This window comes from Tauraco erythrolophus, chromosome 14 (genome assembly GCF_009769465.1).
Source record: "Tauraco erythrolophus isolate bTauEry1 chromosome 14, bTauEry1.pri, whole genome shotgun sequence".
Taxonomy (NCBI): domain Eukaryota; kingdom Metazoa; phylum Chordata; class Aves; order Musophagiformes; family Musophagidae; genus Tauraco; species Tauraco erythrolophus.
Genome location: NC_141478.1, coordinates 12,347,276 through 12,371,621, shown reverse-complemented (window position 1 = coordinate 12,371,621; position 24,346 = coordinate 12,347,276). Strand labels below are relative to the sequence as shown.

At 37.9% G+C, this 24,346-nt stretch overlaps 1 protein-coding gene across 3 annotated transcripts in view; it reads left to right on the top strand.

The window, feature by feature from the left end:
* The first annotated feature begins 6,593 nt into the window (after positions 1-6,593).
* SLC12A1 (solute carrier family 12 member 1) overlaps positions 6,594-24,346 on the top strand; it is a 47,560-nt gene continuing 29,807 nt past the window's right edge. The window contains exons 1-10 of one of the 3 annotated variants that reach the window (XM_086620513.1): positions 6,594-7,004; positions 12,366-12,500; positions 12,718-12,793; positions 17,297-17,392; positions 18,029-18,124; positions 18,799-18,938; positions 19,408-19,518; positions 20,465-20,576; positions 21,071-21,198; positions 24,169-24,253. In XM_086620513.1, the coding sequence (XP_086476639.1) occupies positions 6,594-7,004; positions 12,366-12,500; positions 12,718-12,793; positions 17,297-17,392; positions 18,029-18,124; positions 18,799-18,938; positions 19,408-19,518; positions 20,465-20,576; positions 21,071-21,198; positions 24,169-24,253 (1,390 nt within the window). The remainder of the gene's footprint in view (positions 7,005-12,365; positions 12,501-12,717; positions 12,794-17,296; positions 17,393-18,028; positions 18,125-18,798; positions 18,939-19,407; positions 19,519-20,464; positions 20,577-21,070; positions 21,199-24,168; positions 24,254-24,346) is intronic. The other 2 variants (XM_009980725.2, XM_086620514.1) reach the window with 2 other exon arrangements.

The window sequence follows — 24,346 nt, the reverse complement described above, 5'->3', positions numbered from 1 at the left end:
AAACAGAATATCCTGCCTTAATTTCGATGTTGATTTCATTTTGGAAACCAACTGTTGTTACATTTGTTATACATACCTGCATTTTGGAGATATGTTGGTGGCTTCCATTTTGTTAAATAAATATTTGTTGCAAACTCGAAAGGTACTTCATGTTGCTTTTATTTGAGGAGCAGTGGAATGGTAGATAAGAAATGGTTAACAGCAAAGAAATACGACAATAAACAATTCACTACAAAGTTACCATGGCCAAGAACTATTTTAAGAATCAGATGATAACTGCCTCTTCAGAGGAGGATCTTATTTCTACTGTGTCTCATGATAGGCTGGAGAGAAAGATGAAGGAAAAAAGACAGGCTCGTGAATGCTTAATGCTTAAGTGGTAACTCCCTCCCCTCCTCATCTGACACAATTTTCTGAAGCTCAGAGACTGTGCTTGTACACTGAGAATACAAAAGTGGAGAAGAACAAATGGTTGTGGCTCAGAAGAGGTGCCTGCAAGAGGTGTGTATCTGTGTTGCTGAGATGAGAGGAACAAGGCTTGGTCCATGCCCTACCAATAATAAAGAACTAACGAGAAAGCTAAAGATCACATAAATGGCTAACTTCTCACCTTCCAAGAGGAGCAGGTGCCTTACTACTGACAGTTTATAAGGAAAGTGTATGTTGCTTCTCCTGTGTAAAACTTGATGTCCTCTGCAAACAATGCGTAGCTCATATGAGAGTATTTTTTTGATACATCTCCCTTCTCCTACTCTATAGAAACAGAAAGTCAAACAGAATTAGTGGAAGAGAAACAAATGTCATTAAGGAAATTTTGTTTCTACAAACATTCAGCAATACAAAATAACCTGCTCAGAACTCCAGTCTGAACCACCACCACCACCACAGTCCCAGTCCACCAGTGTCTCCCATATCACTAAAAATTTTAGGTGAAAATGTTAAGTAACCAATCTTACAGTCCAGCTGAATTGGTCAAGGCATGCCAATTTTTCACTCCACTTGGTTAACGATGATGATTCTGTTTAAACTGGAACTTAAACTGTTTGGTTAACAGCTCCCAGCAGTAATTACACCAGCTTGGCAAGGCCAAAGCAGAGACAGTCCTGCCACATACCAATTTATACCCAGCCCTCGAAAGGGACAGGGAGGTCCAGAGTTGAGATCTCTGTACTCTCCAGAGCTAACTGGAGATCTCTGTACTCTCCAGCCCCTCTTCACAGCTGATTCTTCTGTTTGCACTCCCACAGCTGTGTGCAGTGTAGGATCTGAACTGTCAAACTGAAGAATTGGTCATAGGAGATCTTATGAAAGCAGAAGAACTAACAGTGAAAGCAGAGACTCAAATCTGAGTATCCAAGGTCACCCTCATATACACAGCTGTTTAGCAAGTGTGACAGTACTTGACAGAAATTCAATTCAGTTTTTAAGAAGGTTGGCGTCAGAATTTTAAGCACTGTCACTTTTGCTAAACAGCTCTGTTTGCAACAAGGAGCACAGACAGGATCAGTTACAGCAGCTGGTTTCTTTTGCATGTACTCTGAAAAATACACATTGTCCCATTTGCCCTATAGACTAGACAGAGGCAGCCAGTGGAACAACAGACCTCAAGTGCCATTTGGAACATGAAATACTTGATTGTACAGGGAAGGACATGAATCTCCTGTCTGAAGAATGTAAGAGAGGAACAGCCAACACTAATCTACACTGGTCCATTTGAATTATAAAACATAAACAATTTCATGAATGTAAGAGCTTTTAAACTGCTTCAGATTCTGCATAAGAAAAAATGCCAGACACTCGGAAATTCAGTGTATGCATTTATCCTAGTTAATTTAACCACAAAATCAAAGGTCAATATCAGTACACTGATTCATGTGATCTGTTTTTGCTGGATAGGATCATCCCCTGTGGAGACCTGACACTGCCATTCTTTTTACGTACACCTAATCAGCACAGCTGAGCTCTGTGCTGTCAGGTTAGAGTGCTGAAGGCACTTAAGTTATCTGGGTTAAATATAGTTCAGTTATCTCTAAACTACACAGCAAACATACCCAAAGAACCCCAATACTGCCTTACTACTTTTGTTCTTGACCCAATCTATTGCTGGAAGCAACTATCAAATTCCCTTACGATTACAAAGCTTGATCATTTCCTGCCTGCCCTCTCTGCACCCCTAAAAGACAAGGGAATCAGCCTTCCCAGAAAGAATACATAGAACATAATTTTCAAAGGTTTTTCTTAAATATACAGAGTAAAACGTTGAACGGGGTTAGGAGTAAGTGGTTCAAAAAGGCATGTAGGACAAGGGGACCCACCAATGACTGATCCTGCTGACTCCACTGGAATGTCTTCTGCATAAAATGTGCTGAGCAGAAGCCTGAACTCTTGTTATGTTCGTTACTATATATGCAGAACTGAAAAATAGAGAGATCATGATCTGTGCACAGAATCAGGCATAGCTGGGAGGGAAACGGAGATAACAAAAGTATTTTCAGGGACCCTTAGAAATTTTGCAATACCATAAACCCAGTAATTGTAATGGATAGGTGCATTTGCTGGTTAATAGTTAACAAGCTAGAATGCCTCTCTAAATCACCATCTAGAAACGTTTTGAAAGAGAGGGATTGGATGGTCTATTCAGTATATTAAGCAGGAGAAAAAATCCGGCCAATAAGGCAGAGTCTGTAATGTCTCAAAAAAAGGGCACACTCTATGCATGAATAAAAGAGGCAGATTGTCCTTCCCTAAAAACACAGGATTGAATGGTAAGTTAAATTATCCTGAATAAGGTAAATGTGATTATTTATGCATAATGCTTGAATACTAAATACAAAATTAATGGCAAATAACAGTTGAGACGCCTCTGGAAATACACTGTGAAAATCAAACTATTATTTTCAAGAACAGCAGAAAGGTAAGAGACTTTTCTTTTCCTAGCAAAAAAGTAATATTATGGAAATAAGACAGTGAAATTACAGAATCATTTTACTTGGTACCAAAAGTCTCATTGTCATCAAAGAATCAGGATTCCATTCAGCCACGGAGATGGAAACAAACCTAGTTTCACTGACCTTAATGACAAAAGATTTGGTTTTGCTCCTTCATGCCTGAAGATGAAACACTTCCTTACAACTTTAAAAGGCTGAAAGAAGCAGAATACCATCTATGATCAGAAATGTGTAGTAGTAGTAGTAATAATAATAATAATAATAGTAATATTGATCATACAATGTAGTAGAAGTAAAATAAACAAAATAAATTTAACATGTTGCTGTGAGGCTTACAAAACATTAAGCAGGAAAATCAACATACATATGAGGGAGTTATAAAGTGGTATCATAGCAGAGAGGTGACAGCAGAATATTATCTATAGCTAATGGAAGAAGTGAGAAAATATGCTTTAGCTATATATCTCATACTGAAGATGGAGGACCTTTGATTTTCAGCTCCTCAAATTATAATTTGGATATGTGATTTTAGATAAAATTTACATCGCTGAGGTATAAATATTGATGCAGTATTTTATCTTTCAGTGCCAAAGAGCCAAATGCATTTCAGAAAACCATTGAGAAATTTAAATTGGAAAAAAATCTCTGGAGGTCATCTAGTCCAACCTCTTGTGAAAGCACAAAACTTTAAAAAAATGCCTCTAATGGGCTTACTTACTCAGATTTTCAGTTCATGTATTCCTTTATATAGACATATTTTGTTTCCAAAACTTTCTGCTTTTACATACACTTGCAGAGTTTCAATGTCCAAACATGCTCTGTTTTAGTCAGTTTGAACAGACCTGAACTCCTACTGAATTATATAGGTCTAAACAATCACACTCCCATATCTCCTTAGAAGCATGTTTCAAGGCATATGGATTGCCATTGTTTCAATAGCTCATTTCAAGGCCGTCTAGGCCTAGAAGTTGCTGCAAAGGTATTTAACCCACTAAAGGCCTTAAATATAAGTACCTGTTTTGCTCTTGGGGTTTTCGTTTGCTTGTGTGGTTTTTTTTTTTTGAGGGGGTCTGTGTGGGAAAGTGGAGGTAGGAAGCAGATTGTACAGCCATCATATGTTCACCTCTCTATGGGCTGCTAGTCAGGGGAACCCAGACAGGCTAGAGGAACAGGCCACCAGGAATCTCATGACATTCAACAGGGGCAAACGCAAATCCTGTACCTCGGACAGACTAAACCCCTGCACCATACAGACTGGGGCCTCCCTGGCAGGGAGCAACTGTCCTCAAAGGGACCTGGTGAGCGGCAGGCTACAGAGTCAGCACCATGCCCTGGCAGCAATGAAGGTGAACAGTGTCCTGGGCTGTGTTAACAGGACCATAGCAGTAGATCAAGCAAAGTGATCATTCCCCTCTATTCAGCACTCTAGACTGCACCTGAAGCCCAGTTTCTAAGTTTGTCTACCTGTCCTCCCCACCTCCCCATGTAAGAAAGATGTTGATGAACTTGTGTGTGTCTGATGGAGGGCCACCGAGATGGTTGTGGTAGGAGCATTTGCCCTATTGGAAACAGGGTTTGTTTAACCAGAAGAAGAACAGGCATTAGGGGAAGCTAAGCAGCCCCTCCAGTACTTACAAGGAGGTTACTGACAAGGCAGAGCCATGCTCTTTACTGAAGTGCACAGCAGGAGAGTGAGAGATGATGGTCATAGAGTGACTCACGGAAGGTTCCAACTGGATATACAGGAAAAAAAACACTTTGAGGGCAATTAAGTATTAGAATAGGCTGACAAGGCAGGTTGTGGAATCTGTCCTTGGAGGATGTCAAGACCTGACTGGTAAAAGCCCTAAGTAACCTGTTTTACATTCAACGGTCTCTCTGCCTTGAGTGAGTGGTTGCAATAGATAAGCTCCCAAGGTCCCTTCCAACCTGCGTGATTCTACGACTTGCTATGTTTTCTTTCAAATTATCTTAAAGGGTGTTCTCAGTGTACAAATGTAAAATGGAGTGTAAAATTCTATGAACTTTCCAGTGCCTAGGACTGACTATTGTTACTATTTCTCAATAGTTACTACTTTACCAGTCAGATATTTCCTCCATTATAATTTAGGAAACTCAATTCTATTTTTGGATATGTTTCAGTTGTTTATTTATTCCTTCATATTGCATTTTATTTACATAAAAAATGAACAATTTCCTATATCCTAATTGCCTGCTCATAAATTGTCACCATCCTGGAACTACTGAAAACTTAAAGCCTAGCTTTTGTAGTTAATTTTAAAAAATGTATTTGATGCAAAACTTTTCATGCAAATTTAATTCTAGACTACGAGAGAAACATACATGGTATCATAACACTTAAGTGGAACATCAACAGTAAATGGACTTCATGAAATCTTGTGTCACATCCCTTGTACTGCCTACACTTTCACTGGCTTCAATTAAGCATTGCATTATTAAAAGTAATACTGTATTTGAAAATCAATTTTAGGTACTTAGAATCTGATCCAAAACCCACTTTACAGAGATGGTGTCACAAATCCTGATTTAGGATCCTGCCGCCTACACCAATTTGTCCTGAACGAGTGACTTAGATTGCTTAAAGATCATCAAAATAATAACATCAAAGGTATTAGCAAAAGTGATTTTAATATAGTGTTGTAAAAGTGCAATTTAACAAAGTTCAATGGCAAGGTTCACTCTATTACTGTATGGCACAATCATTTGAACAATGATTCAAACTACCAAGGCACAAATCAAAGTTACCAAGGCACAAATCAGAGTTACCATACTGCAAGGTTATGCACGGTATCAGTCGCTTACCAAAGATCTGCCATTGGTAAAAGGTCTCTCTCTGCCTCAAGGAGGAACCTTGAGATGTGTCCCAGCTCAAGGGGAGGCCACCACCATGCAGCCAGGCTGCTTAGCCGGGAGAGCTCAAAGAAGGCTCACTTGAACTGGCATATTTATGGAATAAAGTGGTTGGCTTGTAGTCAAATTACATGTGATGGAAAAGGTATGCATCAGACTCCTTTTACCCACAACTTTCTTTGTTCCTTGATAAATGAGTCTTGGAAAAGCCACCCGCTATTCATGTGTTAGTTGAATGATCGGTGTTCCAAGCTCATATGCACCGATGCTCACTGTGTCACTCTGCTCCTTTGTGGGTTTTCAGAGAACAGATTGAAGCTGGAGGAGTTCTTGGCCCATTTATGGCTTAGGCCTTTACCTCCTTTGGAGCCCGTACCATACTACTGCTGGTTTTGTTAAGGGGCCGAGTGCATCCATCACAGATGGAATCATCCCCACAAACTCAGTCTTTGACTCCACTATTTTTTTACTCAACAAGTCAAAGAATGACAGTCTCATGGATCTTTGGTGAGGTGGGGGAGAGCTTATGCTGGAAAAGTTATCTAACTGTGCAAGTTAATAGAAATGGTTTATATTTTTTATGGCAGGAACACAGCAGACAACATTAGGAAGACTGCTTAGAGATTTCAAGAAAAATTTCTCAGAACTTCGTTACTTGAAGAGCAAAGGTTTCATATGCAACAGCATTAAACCCTTTGCTGTAGCTGCAACTAACTAGCTGAAGCCACAGAAGAGTAAACGGATCAGTGACCTAAGACTATAGCATCCCTGAAGATGTCAATGAATAATTCGCCAAATGTATTCGTGGATCCAAATGCAAATCGGTTTCAAGTTAACATAATTAATGAAAGCCATGACAACAGTGAAGCATCCCAAGAGGATGTGGGCTCTGACCCACCACATTACGAAGAAACATCTTTTACTGATGAAGCACATAACAGACTGAGAATCAGTTACAGACCAGGAAAAAGAGAATTATATGACAATTTCCTTCAAAATGGGGAGAAAACAGATGCTAGTTTACATCCCTATGATACTCACACTAAAATGTATTATCTACAAACTTTTGGCCATAACACAATGGACCCAGTTCCCAAAATTGATTATTACAGAAACACTGGCAGTGTCAGTGGAAATAAGCTCAGCAGACCAAGCTTATTAGAAATTCATGAACAACTGGCAAAGGTAAGTGGAAAGGAAAGATACAAATTTTCTCTATTCTATTTCCAGGCTGCTAATTCTATTTATTAATATGAGAAAGTTCTTAAAATCATGGACCTTGCCCAAGAGAAAAAGTACAAGTAATTACTTACCATAATTCCTTTGCTAGTTGCAGTATGTTTTCTGCCCTGTACCCTGCTCAAAGCAAAGATTCTTATTAAAAGGTGATAGTAATGTACTTGATCAGGACAAAACCATAGCTTAATCTTGTCTAAAAGTATAGAACTACTGAATCTCTTCTGTTTCACTTAAGAGTTAGGACAGTAGACGATGAATATCAATTCATAATTTAACCAAGCTACATAATTCACACTTACTCTAAACTTGAATTTAATGTGAATGCATAACTAAGTTTCACAGATTCATCTGTTGTATTCATTAATATATATAGATAACTATAATAAAAAATGTTATGTGCAATAAATGCAATTTCGGCTAATCAGAAATCCAAAGCACCACCTGTTTACTGCTGTAACAAACCATTCAAACAGCCAGAAAGAATCCAGAATAAGGATGTTGAGATTGAAAACGTTTGCTCAGAAGAGGGATATCAGACAACAGTTTTCAGGTACCGACTCACTGAATGAATTTATGGAGGAATAATTTGGCTAAATTCCTCCTGATCTCTCACATAGAAGAGCTGTTTAGACTTTGCTCATGTAATAGATAAGTCTATATCCACGTAAAATACACTTACAGAGAGAACTACTGAACAGGATACAACTAGCTAACCAGCCTTTGAAAGATTTTCTAGGGCTGTTTCTCCTCTCCCCTTCTGATTGGACCTACTTTTGGTTAACACAATGTAGGAGTTTACTATTGATATGACCAATGGATTTTATGGAAAAAATTTTCCCTTAGCAGACTCCTGTTTGCTCCGTTTTTTCTTCCACATATGCAGTACATTGAATGAATAATGAAATACCAAAACGTGCCCTTTATTGTGATAACCCTCACTTTTGTCACCCTCTATGGCTACTTGCCAGAAAAATGTACGTTGGTCAGGCATAATCCTTCCGGGTTTACACATTCAAAACTACCACAGGAGAGAATTTGAGAAGTTGGTAATATTCAGTCTCAAATAACAGATTTTCCACTAACTTCTGTGTTACTGCCTCAGATAGGTAGATAGGTGAATTTTGCTGCCTATTCACCTATCAAGATTTTTTAAGGCTTGATTTCCTTATGTGGAAGAATCACCTCGATGCAAAATAAATAGTGTGGAAAGCTGTAATGAGAACTTCCGGGGACAAGAAAAACTAGATTAAACACTTTGAAACAGACTATTAGAAAACCTACTGTGAAACAGTGGAATAATATGATACTCTGTTGACCTTGGTAAAATTAGACTCTTCCCCCTTAAGCCACAATATCAAGCTCTCTGTAAAAAGCAGAGGAGAGATGCAGGATACACCTACTTAACAAAATTAAGATCAAACCTTGTTTGAGGTTCTTTACTGTGCACTTTTCAGGGCAGGGCTAGAAATAGAGAGATCACCTCTATCGTCAAACTCAGACTAAAAGTGTCGATATGCAGCAAAAACTCCTATTCTTTTTCTGTGTTGGGCAATAGTGAAATGTGAACCCTCCAGAGAAAACATGCGCTCATCAGCATTCCACTCAGTTTTACCTACTTCTGAGGTCTGAATAATTTGAACAAGCATCTGATTTTTGGATGCTGGTTCAGATCTTGTTCAAACTCGAGTTCTCTGGAGATACACCTGTCCTAAGGAAGATTAATATAAAGTAATGAAATCAAGCAAAACCACAGCCATTAGGAAATTAGGACCCAATTCTTTAGGATCTTATTAGGACAGCTTCCTAGTTTTGGCTTGACTTATTTCAATTAAGGTCTCCACGAACTCGTGTAAAATGGCTTACATAGAAAGGAGAAACAAGTTACCTGGGTCATCATTTATTTCAAAAAATGAATACAAAGTGGATATGAAAAGAGAAGAACACAAATTTGGTATCCCTACTTATTTGCTACTCAAGGGACTAAACACATTTCCATGCCCAGAAGAAACTTCCTCTTAGAGAAATAATTTATTTCAGTAGTGGCCAGAGAGGAGAAAAATAGTACATTGGCTTTGAACATAATGCTGAATGAACATGTACTGAACATTACCATATTAAGGGATTTTCAGTTTTTACCATTACCAGAAATTTCAAGGGTCTTGCTGTTGCATCTCTCAATGGTTTGCTTATTTTAAACAAAATTAGATAAGTTTGTTTAGGATTTTTTAGGGCTTTCACTTAGAGAGGATTAAAAAGAAGGCAGATGCCATCCCATAATAAAATGAAGACAAAATTGCTTCACAAGTTGGGACTGTTAAGGAAGAGAAAAGAGCATCATCTAGCTTGGTTGTTCCTAGACTTTTTCCACTATCCACTTTACAGAAGGATAATCTTATGCCTTTTAAAATAGGAAGGTGAATGTCAGAGGTAATGGGATTTTTGTTATACTGGCAACCTGCTGTGCCCTTATGTGAGTTGTGGCCCTGGTCTAGGAGCCACTAACCACAGCACTGGAACAAACAACTCACCATTAGCATGGTTGGAGTCTATTCCTGGCTGTCCCACGGACTCACTTTGTGACCTTGGACAAATCACTTCCGTCTACAGAGCTTATTCTGAAGAACAAACAAACACGAGGTCACCAAACAGTAGATTAATAGGGAGGAGAATTAAGATGGTATGAAAAGGCTGAGCTTCTATAAGGAGGCAAAAGCAGTATGTGCAGCTGGATGGGGTGCCTATCCACCAGCGCAGCGTGCAGCAGGCTCTCTAGCCACCCCTAAGGAGGGGATGAAATGAAATGCCACACTGAATGTGTACGGAGGTTAGACTAACAGCCCAGGATGCAGCTCTGGAGAAGATGCTTTATTCCTTTTTACTTTAACACTAAACTCTCGGTTTACCACACCATACGCCAAGGCAATCCCACCCCCTTCATCCCCGGCTTTTTTGAAACTTAAATTGTTGAAGACGACTGTTCTGTCAAAGCCCATTGCCAGGTTCTGATAAGCAGCGACATATGTTTGACTTCAAATTGCTGAACATCACATAAGCATGCCCATTGTGCTTTGATGCTGGGCCTAACATTAGAATATAAATATTAATATTTAATACACTTTTTAATATGTAATTTTTCAAATGTCAGACTGTAAGGCAGGCTGAAAGTAACTCCGACTATCTAGTTCCCACTCTGCTGGAGTCAAATGTGTGTCATCTTTTAGCAAGATGTGTCAGTTTTTGCACACATTAAGCCACAAATCGCCAATTAAATCCCTAAAAAATAGTTTAAGTGCTATTTCACAGCTGATGGCTGGTGATAATTACTTGGGCTTAATATTTACCCTACATAAGAAATCATCTAACCTTTCTTCATCTTGGGTATTCTCCACATTTGCTACAGAGACTTGATGAGCTCATCATCTTTAGCCCCAGGAGAGATGAAGACTAAACTGTTCTGAAACAAGGAAAGGAAAATGTTTGTTGTTTTGTGTTTTTGTGGTTTTTTTTTTAAAAAGCAGTTAAATTTTTATTTTAGTAGCTTTTCAAAATGTTCTGTCACTTTTATTTCACATTCTTAATGCATGAGTAGCACAGGTACAGCTGCTTGGTAAATAACCAATCATTCACTAAAGCACACCAATTTAAAATGCATTTATGGAAGGTTTAAGGCCATAATTTATGATAATGGCATAGAGAGCACAAATTAATTCAAAGTACATAGGAAACAACTTGTTTCAAGTACAAAGACCAAAGCCTTTTTTTTTTGTGTCTTTGAAATTCTAACCACTGTAGCAAAAAAACCCTCATGTTATTCTGCTAATCTTCCTTAACGCACTTTAATAATTTACTGTATTTTAAGCAAACACAGCCATTATTATTTTAGGGTAAGAACTGCCAAAATTATCTAAGTAACTCAGGAGCTCAAAGTAATAGGCTTTCAATAGACCTTGTATTCCCATTTCACTTAGGGCCAAAAGGGCCATACGGACCAAGTTTAATCCATGTCAAAATGTATTATCCAGTCACTTACTTCTCATTTGTAAGCACAATCCTGGATTTACTGTGTCAAAGACATTCTACAATCTTGCATCATAGTGACTAGAGCCCCCATCCGCGAGAGAGGAGTCCAAACAATTGCATAAGCATCATATACCGTTGGTCTTTATTCCTGTTTTGTTTTTGTTTGTTGGGTTTTTTAAGTCTATGGACAAAATAGAGAAACAGCCTTGAAGCTTAAGCAAGATGAAAAACCATCATATGTTTCACAAAATCACAGATGTTTCCCCTCCTTGACCTGGAAATATCTTTATCTCCCTTGAAACTCTAAAAGCATCTTTATTCCTCTCCAGAAGTGATACATGCTCCTGACCCTCTGCCAGACTATGGAAAGGTACATGGTCCTTACTGAAGGTCTTCGCAGATGACCCAGACAATATCTGGCAATACTTAATGCCAACTCCTCACAAAACCAGTCAGAACTTTGTATAAAAAAAATAAAAGAAACAAAGCAGCAATAACAAGTATAAACCTCAGTACCTTGACTGATTCCTATTCAAGCCACAAGAAACATATCATGATGCTAAATTGCCTCAAAGATTCTGGGGAAGAAGAGCTGAAGAGATAAAATACAGATTTATGCCTGTAACTGGATGTGAACAACCTAAAATTCTAGGCTATTTATTCTGGTTACATCACAAATACGGCAATACCTAATCCTATCTACTATGGTTATACCAGGGGTGGCTAAGCTACAGAAAGGATTATTCATTTACTGCATTATTTACTACATTTCACTGGCATTTCTCTGAGTGTTTTCAAGAATGTTACCCATTTGCTGCTGCAATTATGTTTGTACTTTATCCAACAGAAAACACCAGGGTTCATCACATAACTTTGCCATGCAGCACTCAGCTAGGTCTCTTTTCACTAGCGAGCAATTATCCCTGTTTCTACACTTAGCATTATTCATAAATTGTTGCAGCAGCACGTAGAGGCCAACCACAAGACCCTCATTATGTCAGATGCTCTACTATCATATCAACACAACATATATATTGAATACAGTTCATAATAAAAACGATTTAGTATCAGATAATAATGTATTTACTCTGCTTAAGCAATTCTTTCATCTTTTCTCGCTGTTAGCAAGCCCACCTGCTGATGCCTGGTGTGAGCAGAATATTGCACTCTACTCCAGAGACAGTAAAATCTGATCTTCTTTGGAATTTCTTTATTCCATGTCTCTCATGCAGCCAGGTGTTCTCTGCTTGGCACAAAAATTTATTTGTTTTCTGTGTGATCCTTCAGAACATAGCTGTGAGCACCGGCTCAGTCGAGAGAGTGGCTAACGGAGAAAGCACCACTGGAGATGAGACAGCAGCCAGCAAGGAAGAGGAAAACAAAACAGGATTTGTCAAGTTCGGATGGGTGAAGGGTGTGCTGGTGAGAAACTTACCTGCATTTCTAAAACAATTAAAAGAAAATAAACTCCAAGATTAGTTCCGCAACATTAAGGTCTTTTAAGAAGCAAGAGAGGGAGGTGGTCTTGAGCGATGTTTGGGGTGCTTTTTAGAAGCCTGCAAGGCACACTATCACCCTTCCGGTTGTTAACACTACTTTCAATGTTGCACTAATGCAGTGTTTTTTGTTTAAAACCTAGGTAAGATGCATGCTGAATATCTGGGGTGTGATGCTTTTTATTCGACTTTCCTGGATTGTAGGTCAAGCAGGAATTGGTATGTATGTTATTTAATATCATTTTCAACAGTGAAAGGGATAAAGAGGATAAACGATACATGATCATGATTAATATATGCTCTGAGATGTGCATTTGCATATTGAACTAAATAACGTTTTCAAATGCTTGCCAGGGTAAAAGAGGTTAATCCTCCAAACTATTGGAATTTTCCAGACTTGCAGCCAAATTACTGCTTAGAGGCATAGATCTGTTAACTATGCATATGATCATCACATTTGAGTATTTCTAAGCTTTAGTGAAACTTGTATTTAGATCCTGTAACAGATGTAAACTTCATGACTCGGGCCAATTTCTAATACATGCATACAGAGTTAACCTTTAAGAGTTCACACTTTGCTTATCTGTGAATCCCAAAACTTGTCATCTACATATTAAAAACAACGCTTCTTCACACTTCTCTGCAAAGATGAAAACAGAACTGGAAGGAGGTCTCATCTCATCAGGATTTTGTTATTTTTAACTACAGCACAGCACTAGATACTAGTGTACTACGAAACACTAAGTTCTAAAAACTCTGCTACAGCTTTCATATAAATTAACTAAGTACACTTCACTGTGTGCTGTGTCTTTGCTTCTTCATTATGCAATTTAATTAATCCAAATCCCAGATCCCAGTCCCTGTGGGCCCCAAGGCCTCTGTCCAGCATATTGTTGAGTGTTCAATGAAACCAGTGAGAGAGGAAAGTGCTCACAACACTGCAAGGGTCTCAAGCAAACAGAAGAGCAGCTCAGTAAGGTGCAATGTATCAGTAGCTGTGGGGTACAACTTCCTTTTTAGAGCTGCTCTGTGGGAAGCACAGAAACGTGAACTGCGATGGCAGTGTCACTCTGTTACATGATCATACAGCCTAGAATAATAGCACCCTAATCTTTGGCACCCAGATGCCATAAAAAACAACAATTCAAAGGGTGGATGGCAAGTATTCCAGTTTGGAGTCTCACAGAATAGAAATATTAAGTAGACACGAGCTGGAGTCCAAACCCTGGCCTCAAGGCATCAACTGTCCTGGTCTTGGATAAAACTCAGCGCACAAATTCAGACTGAATATAAACATCATTCACTTCCTTGTTAATGGAAGTGAAATGAAACACTGAATCTCCAAGATTTTGCATGGTTCAAGTCTCATTTTCATCAAAATACAGTAACTTCACAGAAATTTCACTTAAGCAAGACTGAGCTTTTAAAAAAAAAAAAGAGAAACAAATGAAATACTTATTAAGGAGGAAATCTAGCCATAAACTTACAGAGACACAAATAGAAAAAAACCCCAAAACAATAAAGATCCAGAACTAAGCGGAAGAACTTTACTACTTTTGCAGTGCTCCATGCATGGCTCTAGCACTGTGCCTGACAAAGGGGTGCTTGCTGATTTTATGATGCATACCAAATGAGAGCATACAGCCCAGGGCACTCATAAGTATATGCCTTGCCATGAAAATTCTGCATCTTAATATTGCCAAGATTTCGCTCTGGGGTTTCATGCAAAATTAGTTTTTAAGGGCAGTTTAGTAACTTATTGAGATCATCAAGAAGCATTACTTTGTTTTGAGGTGTGAGAATAGCCATAGGCAAGAGTAATTCATTTCAGAACAACTTACTTAGCAGTCATATGCCTGGGTTTCCATCTAAACTTTAATCAGATTTTTACATTAATTTGCACCAATATCAGTTACAGCCTTTCTGCTTTCACATTTAATTTTACCATTTTAATTCATTGATAAGCAGAGCCTCCTTTCTTCTAGTTTATTGCTCTGCTGTTGCTTTTTAAAATAGCATGCCTTATGTAAGGAGGTTAGTATTACTTCTGAAAATGAGACATCAAATTCTATTTGAATAATTCCTCAATGCATTTTTGAATGTCTTATAAGCAATAAGCTTTAAGTCCCTGGCCAAGCTGCTTAAGGAGAACAGTGATAGAAGCTCATCATCACCAAGGTTCGGGGATTTCACTGGGTACTGCTACTAACGTGGAAATTAAATGAGTCAGATAAACCACCATCTGGACACCATTTATATCCCCATCATTAGAGGGCCAAAGAGAGAAAACCCAATTATTTCCATATCCTGATAGGCTGTCTTGGACAAAAGTTCTTACAGGAGAAAAAAAAATGTTCCATTAAGGTTCTTTGTTTATCATCAGCTGGGAAAAAAGGGACAGTATGGTACTGACAAGGTTCCAGGTCCAAATCTAGTCTGGTATTTCTACCTAATATTTGGGGACTCTCCAAAGTCTATTTGTACATACACATGGAATGGTTAGCCAAAGGCAGTGAAAAACACCAAGTTTATGTTAACTGAAAATCTGGCCTTGAAAACCACAATTATGTTATATTACAATGATGTTTTGGTTTAATCCCTTTATTTTATGCACTTTTCTTCTTAAATGTTAATTTTTTTTTTTTCTAAATTAACATTAAAGTCTTCCCAAGCAGATATCACTCATCAAACACGTTAACAACATGTATTGTGAAATGCAATAGAAAATCCTGGAAAATACTCCTTAGAATGCACATACGTCTACCAAATAATTTTAAAAGTACTTAAAGACTGATGTGTCAAATCCACTGAATTTAAGAGTTAACAGCTGATTAAAAGTCATATTTAGCCACTTCTTGGGCACAAAATTTGCATGGTTTAACAATATCCTTCCATGTAACGGTAGCTGACCAAAAGGAATGACCATTTGGGTTTTTTTTATACAGACCTGCATACAAAATAGATGCATGACTAGTTATAGTAAGAGTTCAGAAATCAATAGGATGAACGTGATTTATTAGAGGCTCAACTAACTTTAAATATCCTACACTTTCTTATATATCATTTATATCTCACACATTGCTCTCTCTCAAAGGATTGTGATAACATGGCTGTAATTTAAGCAGCAAAGAACATTCATTCAGGGATTGGATGTCTATAACCATCCAGTATGAACTGAAGTCAGGAATCTGATCTGGAAGCCAGAAGGTAGAAATACAGCAGATAAATCAATATCTTTTTAGTACCTTCTACCCACATGTCAGTTGTAGGATCCAAGTTTCAATTTGGATGAGTCCTGGTCGATAAATATTGCTACAGGCAATGTATAACCTTCAGTTCCACACTGAAGACCTATGTGCCTTATGGAAACAAGAGAGCTATTGCATAAGTGTTAGCAAGTTCAGATAAAACTAAGATCGGATTCCATGTCTGCGACCAAACGGTACTAGTTTTTTCCCCCCCCCCCCAGTTTTTTCCCCTCCTCTCATAGACACAAACGTGAATAAAAGCAATAAAGTTGAGAGAAAAATAGCACATTATTTCTTCACCTGACTTGAAACAAGTTCTACAACTACAGAGTCAAACTCTTCTTGGTGCCAGAAAATGTAATAGAAGCAATGATCACAATTGTAGCTTGGGAGGTCCTGTTTTTACACAAAAACTTTTTCATTGAGCAGGTAGTCTAGCCCTGGAACACATAATCCAGAGAGGCTGTGGGATCTTTGTCCATGGAGGTTTTCAAGACCCAGCTGGCCAAAGCCATCACTGATTTAATCCTGTGTTGGCAATAGTTCTGCTATGACTGGGAGGCTGAGCTACAGACCCTCAAAGTCACTTCCAACCAATGTTCCTATGATTCTAAATTGTACTAGGCACCTCCTACTTATATAGTTTCTAGATTGTAGCAAAGTTTCATAAAGTTAAGAGAAACCTGACCATATAGCCAAAGATTTCAGAATCTTACTCAAACTGAAAGCCAGTTCACACATCACTAACCATCTATCACTGATCTTCAGATGTTTATTTCTGTTTAATTATATAATTTTGTGATATCAACTAAAAAAGAAAAAAAGATTCTAAGTTCTCTGAGATGACACATTACAGTCACCTGTTAAAGTAATTGGCATCTAACAGCAGTATTTCCATTTTCAAATGTTTGTCTTGTGTTAGAGTAAAACTGGTTTTGGCAAGGAGGAGGGAGAAGAGAGTCATGAAGCGCAGCACCTGATAGCTTGGCAAGTAAGAACACAGAAGGCTCACACTCAGGTCGTCTCTCTACCTGACAGACTCTTTGTCCTGGTGCACTATGAAACTACACAGTCAGTCTTTCTCTGATTCAATATTAAATTAACTGATGAAAGACAGCAGCATTCTTACAAGAGCTCTGGTTAATGTGTGAATCTCTTCACTTAAACAGCCAGGATGTATATTAAGCATCCATGCCAAGGTACACTTGTTTGCTCATTTCCTCCAGCCTTTGAAAATCATGAGAGCTTCTGGCTAGGGTACTAGAAAGAAAGAATCACTGCTCAAAGACTGATGGGAATAATTTACTACCATGACATGGACTCCTTGAAAACGTCCTGCAAACTGCAAGTGGTCAACAAACCATCTTTTCAGTTTATTGCTCTGATTCTGGCCTGAAAATTCAATTTAAAGAGAAAATGATTTGTAGGAATCATGGAACATGAGTAAAATATTTTATCTTCTTATTACTGACAGGTCTTGGAGTAATCATAATTCTTCTCGCCACGATGGTAACCTCAATTACTGGGTTGTCAACTTCTGCAATAGCAACTAATGGGTTTGTCCGTGGAGGTAAAAATCTTAGGGTTACTAATGCTTTCAAGCCCAAAGAGGTCTTTATGTGTTATTTTCATATGAGGCAAACCAGAGGGACGATAAAACAAACGGTACATAAAGGAACTGGAAGGTAACGATTCTAGCCACCTTTAATCACAATTTATGGCGTGCTTGAGTTGTCACTTTTAATAAATCCCAGATTTCAGTTCAGTCTGCAGTGCATTTCAGATATTCCTGCCTAATGCTGAGCGATGGATGGCTTCTGGCTTTTCATGGAGTTTCTTTGTTACCTTTCAAAAGATCTTTCTATTCAGAGCATTCCAGGTTGGACATCCTTGGACAAACGGAGCATGAGGTGTCTCTTCCTCTCGTTCTAAAGACTGATGCAGATCAGTGGATATCTTCAATCTAATAACCTTCGTTATAGAACTCCTTACATTTCAGCCACTCCTTGGAAGATGAGTAAATAATTTTGCTGGAAAAGTGCACTTCAGGTATTTTATGAAACAAAGTTTTAGTGCATTTCAGAGCCTTAAAGTTATAACTGGTCTACTCTAACCTCTGTGGAAAATGGAAAGTTCTTACTACACCACTTAAGCAGAACAGGTATTTGAATACACTTGAATATACATTCTTTTTCGGATCTTTCAGGTCTTGGAATCATAGTTATTGGTCTGAGTGTAGTAGTAACAACGTTAACAGGTGTCTCCATGTCTGCCATTTGCACAAATGGAGTAGTAAGAGGAGGTAAGTGAATATCATCTCATGAAAAATACAAAAATCTGCAGATTTGGATTAGAAGAAAAAAAAAGGAATTGAGATAACTGTGTTATAAGCAATGCAATGACAAATAAATATATTTGGAGTGATGTCTCTCAATGAATCAAAAGTAAATTAAAACGTATATAATCTTAAATACTTCCTGAGAATAAATATTGCCAGTGAGGTGAGATGAAATAATTAACTGACAAAGTAATATGCTCCATTTATGGTGATACGCAAAACAGATTAAAGATTCTCTGCATCACTATGTAGGAGCTTTCACAATGTACCACAGAATATGATCTTTCATGCTAACATTGGGATAGATTCAAGTAAGTTAGAACCTGTCTGGAAAGAAAGTTCTCTCTGCTCTGTGTTACTAATATTACGTATCAAGAAAAATTATTTGAAGGTCCTGTTTTGCATGCCAATATGCACTAAAAAGATTTCTGCAATTGAAAGGCATACAGGAAAGTCTGAAGGCAGAACCAGTACAAAGCACATTCCTTTTTTTATCAATGTCCTCTATTATTATAGGGCAAATATTGATTATGTTTGTTAGGCTAAAAGCAGAGACTCCTGCAGTATTATTTATGTGAAAAAATGAGCAAAAATTGAGCATTTAGTTGTGCTGAAACAACAATCATTTCTATCTGCAGGTGGAGCATACTATCTTATCTCAAGAAGTCTAGGCCCAGAGTTTGGTGGATCTATAGGACTTATCTTTGCATTTGCCAACGCAGTAGCAGTTGCTATGTATGTAGTTGGATTTGCTGAAACAGTTGTAGAACTTCTTAAGGTAAATGTAGATGCTTCATGTATATGATTGCTTTGAGGGTTTTTTTGGTTTTGTGTGGGTTTTTTTGTTTGTTTGGTTGTTGTTTTTTTTTTGGTTGGTTGGTTGGTGTTTTGATAGAATATGTTTAAGTGGTGACACTTTTTAGCTGAGGCTTGAGGGACATCGTTAGCAGGGAAGAAGCTGGTCTGTCTAAACATGTTATGGAGTGCTTCTCCATTATTTCTATCTTATGAATATTTTTCATACATTTCTCAACAAGAATCTCAAAATCAAAAAAGGAACAGACACCTAATTAGGCAGCCAAATAATCCCAACTACAAAGAGCCAGCTGGAACATGAAATATGAGCAATTGGTCTCACAAATCTCTGAAACTTTGACAAACCATTGCTTTCTATTTCACCTTGTTACCTGATGCCACCAGTTGGGCAGAGAAAGGCTGGTTCTAATAACATTTCTTACTGCTTTCAGGAGAGTGATACACTGATGGTAGATGAGTCCAATGACATCAGAATAATAGGTACCATAACCGTTGTATGCCTTCTTGGCATCTCTGTTGCTGGCATGGAATGGGAAGCAAAGGTAAACCTATAAAGAACATAAAAGCAAGCAGTATATTAGACTACTGTACAGCATTTGTGTGTGAGGAATGCTCTACAACAGGTGGAATTTTCAAAAGCATTCAGTTTCAGTTTACACTTAATCTTTCTAAAAGCAATAGCAGTTTAATCATTACATTCAATGAAAGCACAATTACTTCATGCTCTTCCTTGATCATACATTTATAAGGGAAGAGGAAGTTTGTGTTTGCAGACTGCCTGATTATATTGATTTTTATAATTCATGACATCATTTAGAGCCTTGGGTAAGTGCCCCTTTCGCCCTTATTTTTGATGCAGCTTGACAGAATGAATAGTAGTAAAAACAATATATTGTTTAATCACTGCACACTCTCAAGCTCTACTCAGCAGAAGAGCTCTGTTTGCTACCAATTCCTTAATCTCTAATGATTTCTGCTATTCCTTCACCCGTAAAAAAAGTTCAAAATGGAAATACAAATGGAAATACTTTAGAGGGTGGAATACAGCTATTGAAATCAGGTCCAGAATAGCACCCTTATTTTTACATTCTGCTGTGATGGAGTCTAGAACTACTTGTAAAATAGATCAGAAAAACAATTCGATTATTATAATCCTTGAAGTGACAACCCACTGCAACTCAACAAATTTTCTAACAATGTGAAAATGCCTTATAGTTGATATTAGTGCATTAGCTGTTTTGTTTTGCCTTTTATTGTAAAGAAACTAACATAAAATTAAATTATAACTATATATTTCATAATCCACTTAGTAAAACTATCTGCTGTTGTCATTAGCTGATTCAGCTATCTTGATTCCTGGTGTTTTTGAAAACTACAGAAATTAGTAATCTGTCATAGGGAATACATATTGATAACTTACTATATAGCCATCTCCACAGTTAATGCAAATTAAAATCATCAGGCAAATCTTTTTGTTTCTATTAATAGGCTCAAGTTATTCTTCTAGTTGTTCTCCTTATTGCCATTGCAAACTTCTTTATTGGGACAGTCATTCCTACCAACAACGAAAAGAAGGCAAGAGGCTTTTTTAATTACCAAGGCAAGTAACCTTGCTATCTATCATAAAATAATAAGCTTACATTATTTTTGACTTCATAATGAGTTAAGGATTCCACTGAAAAAGGTCACAAGATCAGGACCTTCTGCTCAAGCTTAAGTAAGCTTGCAAACCAAGGGAACTTATTTCATCTTTAATTTTGAATCTGTCTCTCTGCTGCTGAAGCTGACAGCACAGTTAGCTGCAGCTTGAGTCATTTATATATCAGCAGAGCACAGACAAACTTTTACAAAGAGCTAAGTGCAAGCACTGTAGTGACACTCCTGTCACTTCAATATGGATCTGTAGCTCTGAGATGCAGACAAGCACATCCTACTGGGGACCAGACTAAGGAAATCAAATTCACTTCGTTTATGACAGGAGACAGATTCAAACCCAGTCGTCCAGATGTGAAATACTAGCTTATTAATTTCCTTCATTAAGTAACTTTGGAATTAAATCCTAGTGGTATGTTTCATTTTCACCTATATTTGCAGCATCAATATTTGCAGAAAACTTTGGACCAGATTTCAGAAGTGGAGAAGGATTTTTCTCGGTGTTTGCCATTTTTTTCCCAGCTGCCACCGGCATTCTTGCAGGAGCCAATATCTCAGGAGATCTAGAAGTACGTATTTCATTAACTTCACAATACTACCTGTAGGCTGAAAAAAGGACAAGAAAACAAATTATGAATCTACACTGTGTTCAGTTTTAAATCATGTCTTATCTTGGAAAGCAAAGCTCTCACTTTTAAGTACTTGCTTTATTATTTAAAAACATCAGTTCACATTTTCTCTCATAATGCATTATGGCTACTTACACAAATTACTGCATTCAGATTTGGGTTGCTATATCATTTAAAAGCTTGTTTCAATAACCTGTAATAATATATCATTAATGGTCCATTAGCAGCACATGACATTAGAGAAATTACATGTGTATCTCTTGGTGCTCTTTTGCAAGATCTCCTAAAATATCATCCCAAAAAGCATACCTGTAAAGCTCATGTCGGTACTCACAAGAATGTGGAGACTGGCTTTTTCTATTCAGGGTCATTAACAAGGGCAGAGCAAACAGACCATTTAATGAAAGCAAGTACGTCCCAATCCCATGTCACTACTGCTGCTCAAAGGAAAAGCTGCAGGTTTGCAGCTGTGATGAAGGAAAGGAGTCTGAAGAGAAAGGGAAAGGAGGTCCAAGGGTGCCCAATCGTCTTGCTGTGGCCATTCTGTCAGGTCCCCACTCTCATCTTGCAGTATGCAGTTGTATGAGATGATATTTCCAGAATCTAAACATACTGGTGAATTAGAGACAGGAATTCAGTTTTAACTTTGAGTGCCCTCTAGTTTTCATGACTTTGCACAGTGTATTTTATGCAAAGATTGTTTAAATGCAAAGATGAAGTAATTCAAAGCTCAGCAGAGCATTTGGTAAAACATCTCCAGTAAACGTGGAGCAATGCAATACTTCATAACATTACAAGAAATTCAGAAATGCACCAGGGTTATCCATAACTCAAGTCTTGCAATCTAATACTAAAACAACAACAACAAAAAAGCCAAACAAAACCCCCCAAAACCCACCGAAAACCACTCTAAAATAAAAAATTAAAAAAAAGTTACCAAAAAGATGTGGCTCACACCTTGGTAACCCTAGCATGTCAAATGAAGTTATTTGGCTTTATCATACAGACTCATTGTCTTGTATATTTTAACGATTCAACCAAAGGTCTGTCATTTCTGTATTGGCATAGTAGTCACAAGTTCACCAGATGCTACCAACCCTGACAGCCAGTTCTGTTTCCCTTCCTCACACTGAATCCAACACCTCATCTCCTTTGTTTTCAGAGGACCGCTTTTGAAGCCAAGCACAGAGAGAAATACGTAGAAACTGAGCCACTAATAGTGTCTATGAGACTCCATTTTTAATTAAACAACCCAAAAATCATTGTAGTTCTGTCCATTGAGACTGAATCAGCCTTACACAATCTCCATCCTTTTATCGAGCAAAAATAATTCTTTTGCCATATATGGTGCTCTCTATACACAGCAAGCTCCCAAAGCAGAAGCACTTCTTTCACAAGCTATTTGAAAGAGTCTGAGCAGACCAAGGGAAGCGGTTCCCCATTGGCTCTCTGCGGTTGTTTCAGTCTGGCAGTAAGTGGATTTCTAAGACCGAGTCCTCCAGGCTGCAGATTCCCCACTGAGCATGTTTAGATGCATTAGACAGGTCTAATTAAATAAACCAGCCCCTCCAGAAATCTAAAAGACAAGCTAAGAAGTATTTAAAAAGCGTAAAATTGACCAGACAAACTTTAGAATTTGTTGCAAACACCTATGTACATGCTTCTGTAGCCACTACACACTCGAGTAGTGGCCTAGTCCAAAGCCCACTTACAGAAACAGCTAGTCTTCCTAGTGACTTTACTGGGTTTTGGAGCAGGCCCTAAAGTGCTAACATCATATTAAATACGTGTTTAATTACTTATAAAATTTAAAAGTTGTAAAGCTGCAAGAAGCTTTAACCCTAAGATTTAAGGTTACAGTGTTTAAGATTGCAGCATGAGACTCCACAGCAATAGAAGACATGCACACCAGAACTGTATAAATTAAAATTACCATGATCTGAGGGTAAAAGGTCTTATGCAGCTGAAGTGACTTTGCAATTATTTTTCAGCTCAATAAACCCTCACCTCATTTAAAAATTATATTAATAATTAACACAGTTAAGTCATTCATCCATGTTTCACACGACACTGCAAATTTGTATTTTGTTTTTTTTCCATGTAACAAAGAAGACTTACAAAAGTACAAAAGTCTGTGGCTTAAAATGTATTCTATGCATCTTTGACTTAAAAAACTTCGCTAAACCAGCTTAAGAAGACAATTCAAAAAAAGTGCTTCCTAGCATAAACACACACACACACTAAACTGTAAGGTTGACTAGTATTAAAATCTCCTTTAAAATGTCAATGTATAATGCAGATCTTTGGATTCCTATATACAGTTGCATGATCAAAGCTGATATTGTTGTGAGCCGGTCTGTAAGCATTGTAACTCAGCTTTATTAAACTATCTAAATTAAAATTCAAAACAGTGAAAGGACATAGCTTGCTGTCAAGACACAACTAAGAGTTACTAGTTGCTAATCACGAAAGTACTGTATTCTGTACAAGGGACTATCTGCATCTATCTTACTGATTAACTAAAAATCGTAGAGTCTTGTCATCCACACTTACAGTTCAGTAACTGTTTACCCATCATATCACTAATCATTAAAATAAAGCCCATTGCAATGTAAAGAGAGTTTGGAGCTCCCAGAAATCCAATGCTCAGGACTCTCTTGCTGCTATAAATGTGACCTCTGCTCCTGCAGAATATCCTTCACTATGTCCAGGATAGGAGCGCTGCACCAAAGGACTGCTTCACTATCTACATGCTGGGACAGGAAATGTTGGTGCAGGTGCGAGTGGTAAAAACCTACCCTATAAAGGCATCTTCATATCACAATGTGGCAGGACTCCCTAGCATGCAAAGGCAATCAGACTGCAGCACATGAACTCACCGTGGTTTTTGGGTCACTGCTTTATTTTAAGGATCCGCAAGGTGCCATACCCAAAGGAACAATGCTGGCCATTCTGATTACAACGGTCGCTTACCTTGGCGTTGCAATATGTGCAGGTAAGCACAGATCCTCTGCTTCATGTCTTAGTTTATACAGTTTAAAAAATTTGAAAGCCTGGTATGCAAATTAATGATTAACCTCACTGCTTT